This window comes from Populus trichocarpa, chromosome 3 (assembly GCF_000002775.5).
Source record: "Populus trichocarpa isolate Nisqually-1 chromosome 3, P.trichocarpa_v4.1, whole genome shotgun sequence".
NCBI lineage: Eukaryota > Viridiplantae > Streptophyta > Magnoliopsida > Malpighiales > Salicaceae > Populus > Populus trichocarpa.
Genome location: NC_037287.2, coordinates 10175929 through 10188372, shown reverse-complemented (window position 1 = coordinate 10188372; position 12444 = coordinate 10175929). Strand labels below are relative to the sequence as shown.

General features: G+C 32.4%; 1 protein-coding gene and 1 long non-coding RNA gene across 2 annotated transcripts; both read right to left on the bottom strand.

Annotated features, from left to right (window-relative positions):
• Positions 1-1350: 1350 nt before the first annotated feature.
• On the bottom strand, positions 1351-3134 carry LOC112326820 (uncharacterized). The gene is made up of 4 exons (XR_002980749.2): positions 2891-3134; positions 2685-2760; positions 2164-2223; positions 1351-1614 (listed from the first exon to the last, which is right to left on the bottom strand). It is a non-coding gene; the product is annotated as an uncharacterized LOC112326820 (long non-coding RNA).
• A 6000-nt stretch (positions 3135-9134) lies between these two features.
• On the bottom strand, positions 9135-10554 carry LOC7461963 (protein UNUSUAL FLORAL ORGANS). Its single transcript, XM_002303305.3, has one exon. It carries the CDS (start codon positions 10512-10514, stop codon positions 9204-9206), a length of 1311 nt encoding a protein of 436 aa, XP_002303341.1. The 5' UTR covers positions 10515-10554; the 3' UTR covers positions 9135-9203.
• Positions 10555-12444: the final 1890 nt, after the last annotated feature.

Here is a 12444-nt window from a genome sequence, read left to right as displayed (position 1 = left end):
GAGTCAAAGTGTCATCACAAGCCCCCAACATGCTAAGAATTTGGTGACACTGGAAGCTGACTCCAGTTTTGAAATACTGAATTCTTATTTTATATATATCTGTCATTGTCTGCTTACTGAATCACAATCCAAAATTCGGTATTGCTCTATCATTGAGCATGGGATGTCATGTCTTCTGGATACATGAGGATAGATATATTCCTCAAGGGACAACTTAGACATCCAACCTGGAGGTGTCAACTCCAAATTGTAGAATGGGTTGGTGGAAATAATATGAAATGGGGAAGGCTGCCCCTCAGTACGTAGCCCGAGATGTAGTGAGCCTTCATAAGAAGCAGACAATTTAGAGAGAAAGAGGGCGTCTTCTCTCTTTGTGAACCTGCGTGCCTGTGTAATTTATCTTAATTTATCTAGTATTATTTGCAAGGTTCCTGGTTCTTTTACAACACGAAATTCATCTGACAACTGTTTGGATAAGCTTCGCATATGCACAGGTTGGGGCAAAGGTTTGTGCTGCGTCACGGAAGACAAATACCACCACACATGAAGTGTTGGGAGTGATGACAAATGGAGACACTCAAATAGTATGTCTCATGGCTTTGATTTATTAACTTTATTCACTTTTCGTTTGTGTATATTTAATAAACTGCATTATGTATGGTTTCATCTGCATGAAAGAGCAAATATTATGGTCAATAAAATCATCATAAGCAGATTAAATCCTTGGCTAAAAACTGAGGAAGTCGTCCTAGAAAAGGAAATCTGATGTGACTACATGGCCTTCTTCTGCCATCATTTATGAATCATAAAGTATTCTTCTGGATGAATACTGATACTGGCTGGTTTAAAAATGTAAAAGAAAGGGCCACTCATTAGCCAGGAATTCAAGTTTTTTTATCAGGAGCCAATCATTTCCTCCTGTACATTTGTTGTTGGCTGTCAGATTAACTTTTTGCTAAATAATCCTAAAGAGAGGCTGTTGCTTTGCTTTAAAATTATGCCCAGTATCATAATTGGATGTATTTTATATGTATCGAGTTGTTTCTTGTAGGGGTGTTCACGGTTCGGTTCGGTTCGGTTCGGTTTAGACTCAAAAAACCAACCGAACCGAATTTCTGTATTTTTGATAAATATTAACCAGACCGGACCGGAAACCGGTTCAAACCGAACCGGTCCGATTCGGTTAAATCCGGTTTTTTTTGGAAAAAACCGGGAAACCTAATCCCTTCTTATATGGATTTTTTTTTGGTTTTTTTTTTAAATTAGCTTAGCTTTACATTAAAATTCACAGCAACCTGATGTTCAATTAATTCTCAGCAACCTGATGTTCGGTTAAAATCTGGATATGAATTAAATCAGATGCAAATTGGCTGACTTTTAGTTTTAATATGCTTCCCAAAGTGATAAATCAATGCAAAATGCATGATCAAATTTAAACATCTCAAATTAAAAGTTTGTTCGCACTAGAAAAGTAAAAATTAACAAGCGAATACATTAGCAACCAGCAATAAATTATCATAAACATCCGGCATAGTTTGAAGAAAAAAACCCAGCAACACCAGCATCCAAAAATTCCAGCAATGGCAGCATCCAAAAATTCCAGCAACGATAATGCTATAAAAAAACACTAGCAAATTAGAAACATATTAGAGTTCAACTATTGAAAGAATTAAGTATGCAAAATGTTAAGGGGAATTAACAAGGTATTGCTGCTCATCCCTTCTCTTATTCTCTTGTTCTAGTTTTTATCATTGGTTTCTGTTTGAACTTCTGGTTTTGTTTTCTATACTATATTTTTGTCAGAAGAGGACTAAACTGTAGAATCTTGATTATGGTTGGTAGCTTTAAGAACAAAGGAAAAACTCATAACATGGAAACGCAATCAAATTCGAACAGGAAACGTATATTTACATACATATTTATATATATGCAATCAAATTAATAATTTATATACATATTTTATCAAATTTGCAATCAAATTAATTAGAAGCAATACATACTTATTTTTTTTATCAACAGTAAACAAAAGACAAATAATTTAGCATGAAACGTATATTTACATCTGCAAAAGGAAATGCAATTTGTAATATTATTAGGCTGTCTAATAGTATTGCACAATAGAAGTCGTATAATACTTGCTGCTAGAGAACAAGATAAAATCACCTTAAACACTGCACTTCAACAACCCAAGCTCACAAATCTTAGATGATCTAAGATCCATGCCTGAAAAACAAAGAAACAAAAACAACCCACTTTACACAATTCATAAAACTAAAAAAAAAAAATCAACAAAACTCATTATCTAAAAAAAACATCAACAAAACAGAACAAAGATATGAATTTAAGCTTAAAATCACAGGGGTAGCAGTAGGGACTAGCCATTACAGTCTCTCAACAATTAATCAATAGAATCTTACTATATCGCTATGACAGAAGCAACAGAATCAACTAAAGCTTAACAACCCATGATATTTAATTATTTTTCAGGTTATCCAGACTAAAGCAACAGAAGCATGAAACGTATCAGTCAACAGAAGCAAGTATGCAACAGATTACTTGAAATCTAAAGCAATACATACGGAATAAAAGAAGTATACAACAGATTACTTGAAATCTAAAGCAATACATACGAAATAAAAGAAGTATACAACAGATTACTTGAAATCCAAAGCAACAAAATTTACCTTGTTGTCGTTTCTCTAATGAAGATGGTTTGTGCAGAAGTAAAGAGAGGAGAAAGATGGAGACAAACGCTGAAGCCTGCAAGATGGAAACAAAGATGAAGACGGTTTATGCAACGGATTACTTCTAAGAAATCTCGTTTTGTTCTGTTAGATGTTAGAACTTAGAATAGACTTTCAAACCCACTATGCATGCACAATCAATTTACCTTGCTGTCGCCTGTCGTTGCTCAAATGAAGACGATTTCTGGGAAAGGAAGATTGAGAGGAAGATTTTCTCTGGGAAGTGGGAAGGAGGCGGCTCTTTTGTGAGATGAGAATAAGATGCACAGGAGGGAGGCCGATTAGGTTAAGTTAGGCTAGAGAAGAGACAGATGCAAGGGGCAAGAGGTAGAGAGGATGAAGATTGAAGGAAGGAAGAATTTGGTCTGGTGTGGGCGGCGGCTTCAGAAGTAAAAATTGTAATGTCGTTTTTAGGTTTAGGTTTACTGTGCTTACTGCTATTTATATACTAGGTCGTTTTTAACTTTAGTTTATGGGTGGCTGGTTCGGTTCACCGGTTCGGTTCACCGGTTTCGGTGGTAAAACCGAAACCGAACCGAACCGGAAAGATTTCTGGTTTTAGTAATCGGTTTAATCGGTTTTTTATTTCGGTTCGGTTTTCTCGGTTAATTTTCCATCGGTTTTCTCGGTTTTTTCGGTTATTCGGTTTTTTTAAACACCCCTAGTTTCTTGTTATAAATGGTGGCTTTTGGGTCTCTTGTGCTTCCCACGGCATGCTATTTATATGGTGTTTTCTAGTTATTTTGATACTTATTACCAAGTTAATCTGCAAGCAAAACAAGTTTTATCCTTGCATTCTTGTTGGTGTGCTGTCAGGAGATATAGTAATTATTTTAAATCTATTTTGCAAGGGTATTCCCAATTATGTTCTCCTTTTTATTGATTGAAAATTAGGAGTTGCGCTTAAACAATTAGGGTTTTTTTCTCAATTTGCCACCATAACATTCTCAAGTGTCACTGTTTTGCATGCTATACGTACACGGTACACCTTTTTTTTTTTTTTTATCGTGGGTGTCCGGGCCAGCTTGCGCGCACCTCGACTAATCCCACGGGCCCTGAAGTTAACGACCATGTAAGCCTCCAGTGACCATCATATGAGCGTCCACAGGGTTCGAATTTTATATTCACAGGTGGGCGTAGCATGTCAGCAGCATTTGTTGAACATCAGCCTCGTAACTGTAACTGTAACCATGGTTTTAACCTGCAGTTGCAATACCATGGGTTTTTCTAGGCCTTATATAACATGTGTCTGCCATTAAGGTCATGAACTAGTAGCAGATCTTAGAATTGTTTCCCCAATACATATGTTTTCAATAGTTTCACTGAAAGCGCTGCACTTAAAACACTTCTAAGGATGAACATCATAATATTCCCAAAAGTGTATGAATTCATTACGTGTCATACATGATTATGATACTGTTTACCTTGTCAATATACTTGCAGGGCTTTTGTGTGGGTAAATGCTACTCAAGTACTTTTGGAGTGGAATAAAAGGGACAAAAAGAAAAAAACAATGTTCAAATCCTTCAAAGGTCTAGCCCAAAGGAGGAAAAAGTCTTAGGAACTCTCTAGATTAGGTTTAGGGGAAAAGAAGCCTACACAGAATTAAAACTAGGAAGAAGCAAAAGAAGATCTTGCCTTAGCTCATCATAGTTCGTAATTATTGTTATAAAAAACATCAAAAGCCTGCTAAACTATTTCTAGAGAGGCGTAGTAATGTCTTGTCATTGTCAAAATTTTAGTATTCTGCTTGTGTAAGCTAACCTTATTCAAGAGTGGTTGGATTGATTGATAAAATGCGTGGGAGCACAAGCAAAACCAAAACAAAAGCGGGTTTTGTGTATGAATAAGACTGGCCTAGTTGAGAGAAGAAAGACTTGTAGAAGGTAGTTGCGGAGTTCATAATATGTTCAGTTTTATGCTTGCTATTAACACTCATTTTGTCGGTAAAGTTTACCATACCATAATATGTTCAGTTCTATAAATAACATATGTTGACCCAATCTATTATTTTCTGCAAAATTTGGAAGCAAAAGGCAGCCATTTTACTGGCAGATTCAAGTTTACCATTCTTTTTTGTTTCCCTTTAATTATTACTATCTCAATCATGACTTGCATCCGATTCTGGCTCGTCAATGGTATTTGTACTTGGGCAGTCAAAAGACCTTGGGATGAAGATCCACTACTATCTACGAGCGAAGAAGTTATGAAGAATATATTTCTTTAGAAATTGTTGGGAAAGGTTATGGGACCATGTTCATCGGGTAAAGCTTGGATTTTCAGTTTATTTAATCTAAGCCTGGTTAGGCCCGTCTATTATTGCAGTGCAACCGAGATTTTGGAAATTTTTCTCTCTTTTTTTCTTCAAATTAATTTATTATTATTATTTTATATATATTTTTGATGTATTGATAAAAAAAATTAAAAAAATATTATTTTAATAACAATAAAAACTTTAAAAAATAACTTCTATCACATTTCCAAATGAATTTTAAGTAGTGTTTGATATTATAGTAGTGATTACTTTTTAAAGTGTTTTTTGCTCGAAAATATATGAAAATAATATTTTTTTTATTTTTTTAAATTTATTTTTAATATTAGCATATCAAAAAAATCCAAAAATATCAAAAAAAAAATTACAAGCAAAAATAATATTTCAAGATTTTATAAAATATAAATTCTAACGCAAAAACAAATACAAAATAAGAGTATTTAAATGAAGCTTTCAATCCTGTCCATTTCAGGAAATCCCGTATGGCATTGAACATCATTTGATGGATTGGAAAGAATTTAAAATGGTTCTCTGAGGATTGAACAACACTTCACCACTCCTAAACTAAGCCAGCGAAAGATTCTTGTGGGGAAGAATTAAGGGATAAAAAATTGGGGAAGCTTCTTCCATTTCTAGGATTACTGCTATTTTTCTCTCTTTTGCATCTTTTATTGCAAATTTCTAGTCAAGGTGGCTATCTTCATGCATATTTGGCAAGAACTGAGATGGGAACGCTAAGATGGATGCCTTTCTTTGAAATAAAATAAATAATAAAATAGTAAGGCACTAGATAAGAAGATATGAGTGCAATCCAAGAAACTTTACGTACGCGGCATCCATCCAGAACAAGTTTTTGTAAAACTAGGGACAGAGTGCAAACCACCAAATTATCTTTTCGGTGGGTGCTGGCATTCCTGCTTTTACATCTTGTTTTGTTTGAATTAAGCGTTATAAGAATGGAATTTAACTGGTAGAATTTTTTTTTTTTTTTTAAGATTATGAGTTTGAGTTTTATAAATTATAGGATTATTAGAGATTTATATAGTTATTAATTTTAAAATTTATAAGATTAATTGAAATACATGCAAACTAGTCTAGATATTCATATTAATCAATAAATAAATAAGCGTAAGATCGATAAAAAAGTTTTGTGACTTGAAGTAACTTTTACTTTAGTCATTCTTTTTTTCCCGTGACTGAACTGGATAAACGGAAACAATGCATTTACCTTTACGTAACAAAAAAAGGAGATTTAACCATTAATTATTTTAAGTCACTGTAGCAGTCACCCATTACCGTACTTGTTCTTATTAGCATCCATTATTTATTCACACAGGAGGATAGGTGTTGAAGCTAATGAAGACCTGAGGACGTCCATGCATGTACAACAGGGAACTGCACCTCATCCTCCATGTTTGACTCAGAGCTTGTTCACTAATTGTTTTTAAAAAACTATTTAAAAATATATCAAAACAATACTTTTTTTTTTTTAGTCAAAATTGTAAACTGAAATACATGAAGATATGGTGTTTGTTTTTCTGTCTTACTTTTCTATTATAGCATGTTTAGTTTTTAATGGATATATAGAGCCAACACAAATTTGCAAATTTTGTGATGCCAAGTCATCCCCCGAGATTTTGTACTTCTTTTGTAACTTTGTATGAAGGCTAACATTATAATTCTTTGGAATGCGCACCTTCTTGGTGGCTGGGCTGCCATGTATTGTGATGCTGCCGTAGCTTTCCTCAGTTGAAGAAACTATATATGTACGCCGTCGAAGCTCAAAAACACAATGGATGAAGTGAGGAGGAAGCAACTAATTGGGGCTGTGATGCCAAAAACACAAAATGAAAGAAAAGGAAAAGGAAAAAAATGCAAATTATATGGGCAACACATTGTCATCTTACTATCTAAGCTGACTGAAGCTGACAAGCCAGCCCGGTAGAAGGGCGGCCCGAAAGATGGAAAAATGTGTCGGATTTTACCTCTAACAGGTCGGCGATGGTGTATATTTTCGTAATTTCGTTTGTGCATCGACCTCCACATGGCTTAGAAAAAAATAAATTAAGATTTGTGGGTGACAAGTATACACCGTGCTGTTATGCGCTGTGTTATTATAATCGGTTAGCAGGAAACCGGTAAGGTCATTTATTCACCGGTTCATCGGTTGGATCATGGGTCATTGATAAACTACGTAATAATTATAGTATATATAATAATATAATTATTGAAATATGATGACAAAGTCATGTTAGTGGTGTTGATTGAGAAGCATCTTGATAGAGCATTAGGTCAAGTGTTCATTTCGTAGTGGTACAAGTGGGTCTTTTCTTTCGAGAGGTGTGAGTTTCACGAGGAGGCTTGAGATTGTAATCAAAATAAATTTTATTATTATTTTAATGTGTTAATATTAAAAGTAAATTTTAAAAAATTAAAAAATAATTATTATTACAATGATAATTGAGTTATACGTCCATTGGTGCATGTACTTCCATTTCTTAATTTAAGTAACTAGGTAAGTTGAGTGTTTGTTTTTGTGTTGGGGTTAATTTTTAAAATTATTTTTTATTTAAAAATATATTAAATTGATATTTTTAGATGATTTTAATGTATTGATATTAAATAAAAAAATCTAAAAAATTATTTTAATGTTTTTTTAATTACAGGAGTGTTTCATTTCCTTAAACAAGACTGATATCAGTTTTAATTCATTGGTAAAATCTGTCGATCCAGTGCAAAAGCATGTTTATGTGCAGAAACATAAATTACAAGTTGAAAATTCTCATGAATGGAAGGGGAGTTCCAGAAAAATATGAGAAATAAAAAATAAAAAGAATATTCTGTTTCTTCACGTTCAAATAAAACAAATGTATGTTTCGTGAAAAATAATTCATTTTTAGATTTTTTTATATGCATTCTATTAAAATCACTACAAAATCTTTTTTCCGCAACGTTTTTGTTTTTTTATATGGTTTGGGTGTGCCTTTGACTTTAATCCAAAGACTGTAAAGCATTCACATGCCTTGTGCCGCTCTTTTTTCTTTGGTTGTGTGTTCTATGGAGGTCCTGTTTCTGACTACTGAAGAAACAAATACGAAGGCTAATAAATTTTTGGTTTAAGTGACTATTTAGAGCGTGTTTGGCAGTGTGGTTGCGGGTATTTTTTAAATAACTTTTTGTGTTAAAATACATGTCAATGATGTTTTTTCATTTTTTAAAAATCATTTTTAACATCAGCACATCAAAACGATTCAAAACATACAAACCATATTAAATTTTAGTAAAAAATAAAAATTTTAAAATTTTTGGGAACGACGCCGCAGCCGCGTTCCCAAACGTTCCCTTACTAGTGTAGTTGTAGATATTTTTTAAAATATTTTTTATTTAAAAATATATTAAAATAATATATTTTTTTTATTTTTTAAAAATTATTTTTGTGATTGTTTTTAAAATTATTTTTTACTTAGAAATATATCAAAATAAGATTTTTTTTATTTTTAAAAAATTATTTTTAAAATCAATGCATCAAAATAATTTAAAAATACTAAAAAAATATTAATTTAAAACAAAAAAATAAAAAATAAATTTTAATTTTTTCATAAATACTTTTAAAACGCACAAACAAACAAAACCTTGGATGTATTTGTGGGCGTTGTAGTAGTTTTTTTTTAATTGAATAAAAAAAATTATAAATTTTAGTTTTAACCAAAAATCCAAAAGAGAATTTTTGTCGAAAATCATTCAACTAATTTTCTTAATCAAACAAGATTAAATCTATGATTACGATGAAATTCAGCCCCAATCATTTATATAAATGAATATTAAAAAGTTGTTTCAAATGAGTATTTTTTAAAATGTTTTTTTAATAATTAAATTAAAATAATTTAAAAATATAAAAAACGTTAAATAAAAATAAATAAATTTTCATAAAACACCATTTGGAATTCCAAAAACTGCTCCTAAATCTAAAATGTCAAAGCAAACCCTCAAGTTATGAGATTACGGTAGCAGAAAACAGATTAGACAGATTAATTAGATAAAGGCTAATTAATTAAGCAATACAATAATACGTACGAGACATGAAGGTTAGCCTATCAGATTCACCTTCACCTGAATATTATAATCACACTATAACTAGTACTCGTCTCTTATGTTGCTAACAACCACAGCTATTATTTGCTAGCCAATTAACTAGTAAAGGACTGGAATATTGGAATTGTGATCTGATCAAGGAGGCCTGTAACTGGGGTGGTGACTGTAGGTTCGTAAGCAAAACCATGCAATTCATCATCATCATCTCCCACTCCATCAATGCAAGAACAAGGAGGAATCCACTGCCACATCTTTCTCAAGATATCAAACAACAAAACCTTGATCGATCCTCGGATAATGATAGCAATAAACTCACCATGCCCAACACAATCAAACCCATGACCACCTCCCAGCTCCGCAAATTGTAAGTAAAGTTGCTGTGGCATCCTTTCAATCTCTATCCATGTTGTTCCACAAGGTTGCAAGCGCCAAAGTCTCAAGCTCTTTGGCACGTTGAGCTTGCTCTTCTCCACTGCTGCAACAAGAATGAGTTTTCCCATGCTCTCAACCAATCTTGGCGAGCGTAGAAATCTCCGCATTGGAGCTTGAATCTTGCACCAACTGTTTGCTGCTATTTCATAAGCCAAAACGCTAAACGGGTTGTAATTCATGCAGTAGAATCTGTCGTCAACACAAACCATTTGTCCTGATTCAAGGCTACAAAGCCTTGGAAGAGAAGAAGTAGTGCCCCATAGTGAGTAAAACCCACCGACATCAATATGAAAGCTTTCAGTGGATAAATTCTTGACTGCGTATGGAGAAATCAAGTCATCACCTGCAACAGCCACATCAATTGAGGATGGCCCAACTTTTAAGCCAATTGAAGGAAAGAGACGTGGCCTTAAAGTTGGTGGCAACTGAGATAGAGAACCACTAAGTGGGTTGCATAAAATGATACTCTTTGCACCAGCCTCGTCTGAGACCCAACATATTAAGCCACCAGAAGCAGCAGCAGGAGAGAACCCAGATGGAACCAAGGAAAAAGAAATTCTATACCATGCAATATCATATGGATCAAAGAGGTATCCTTCACAAATATTGGCTGTCATAGTTTTTCCGCCGCTATCACTGGTGCTATTGTTGTTTCTATAGATGCAGCTTTTTAGGCTTTTGTGCTTGAAGAATAGGAACCAATGGCGGCGTGGTGATATCTGGATATAGAGTTCAAGAAAATTATTGGAGAACAAGAGACCATACCATCTCTTGCAGACACAACGAGCTCTAAAAAAGGCTGGAGGAGGAAGAAAGGCGAGAACACGATCAATCAGCGTTTGTGGGAGTTTGCTCCATATCCTGGTGTCCATCCAAGGACTGGTAACACTATCTGTAACATTAGTACTGCTAGTGCCAGGAGTGAAAGTGTAGGAGAAGGGTAAGAGCATAGCATTGTTGAAAGCACCTTCCATGTAGGAGCAGCTAGGCTAAAAGAACTATCTGGGTTTGTTTTTTTTTTTAAAGCCTGAAGAAAGAAATGGAGAAGGTTTGAAAGGACTTCGATTTTTAACTAAAGTCTTGTTTTTTAGCACTCTTTTCAAGGAGAAATTAAAGAAAGGCCAGCGATGGATTTAAGTTCTTCGAAGTCAACAACTAAAGAGAAAACCTGAGGTACGACGGCATAAAAAACCATTTTAATTATTTAGCGAACAGAAAGGGCTGTGTTTTGGTTTGGTAGCAGCGTAAGACTGCATGCAATCATTTGGGAAGGTATCTATTTTGTTACTTCAATGGATATGGATTGGAGAGACGAAGGTGAAGGGAGAAAACGCTAAAGTCAAGTAGCAGAAGGAAAGAAAAAGGAACATGTTTCTAGGGTTTTGAATGGAAGTGGCTTGTTCGCAAGTGTTTTAATAGGAAAGGAAGGCTGAGACCTTAGCTACTTTTTCACTTTGTATTTTTATCTTTTGGTGAAAAATGCAGTGATTCTGGTGGTTTTATCTTCGCCCCTCTATCAATTCAGTGTTTCCATGACAAGGCCGAGGTAGGAAAGACATGGTGAAGTGAGAGATTGCTAATGTCAGTGATTATTCACTGGTCATGAATTCTGAGCAATCTTAATTACATCCAGCTAAACGATCAACTCTACTCTTATATATCTCTTCTTCTTTTTTTCTTTTTTCTTTTTTAATATAGGATCCAATGGAACAAGAAAAAGCCTCGTTTGTTTAATAAAAAATAATTTTTTTATTTTTATTTATTATTAAAAAAATTAATCAATAAAAAATACTTTTCCCTTAAAAGAAAATTTAATTTGATTTTCAAGAAAATATTTTCTTTTTATTTTGAACGGACAATATTTTCTAGAAGTTATGAAAAATTCAGAAATATAATATTATTTGCTGATTATATCAAATTTGGCCCTCAAACTTTTGATTGTTGTATATATTTTTTTTTTAATATTTTTTTTTCAATTTCATCCCTTAAAATTCAATTTTTATATTAACTTTGGTCCTTATTTTTATAATTGTTATCTGCTTTTTCCTTATCATTTTTTAATTGAAATTTTTTATCTATCAAATTTGATTCCTCATCATTTAATAAACTTAAAAAAAATAAAACATTAATAAGTTGTTTTCCAGCTTATTTTCCATGACATGGCCACATACTGAAAAATATTTTTCAACTTATTTTTCATTATACTATTAAATATCATAAAATAATTCACTTTCTTGAAATTTACTTTCCTAAAATTTACTTTTTAAAAAAATTATTTTTCAGTAAACAAACGGGGTCTGATGTAACTTGATTTTCACCCCTCATTTTCATTATATTTTCAAAAATTCAAAAAATATAAAAATTTTCTAAAAAATATATTTTCAACATGATTTGGTTAACTTCTTGTAATTTTTTACCCTTTTGTTTTTTGTTTTCATATTGGCAAATTTTATAAAATTAAAAATAAAAAAAAAATCAAAGAAGAAAATCTAAAAAAAAAAGTTTTGTGAGCATTGGGTAATTGATAAAGGGAAAAGACTAATTTGAATATTGCAAAACCCAGCAACAAAAAAATAAAGAGATAATAATATATTATTTTGATATATTTATAATTAAAAAATACTTTTATAAAAATATTATCTATTGTATTACAAGTAACAAGTTTAAGAAAAATTAAAAAAAAGATAAAAACTTGGATTAATCTGGTGTTAGCAAGATTTGATAAAAAAAAAATCTAATTAAAATCTGTTAATTATTTATTTTTGTTAATAAAAATAATGTTATTTTAATTTAAAAAATTTAAATTAATCCATAATATTTTGTGATGCAATCAAAATCTGTAATCTGTATCTTATAAAAATTAATTATCAGGCCGAGTTTAAAAATTTTGGATAGAAGTATTCA

What these genes read in the sequence shown, in the direction of transcription:
- LOC7461963 (XM_002303305.3), bottom strand. Translation starts at nt 10,514, where the DNA reads ATGGAAGGTGCTTTCAACAATGCTATGCTCTTACCCTTCTCCTACACT.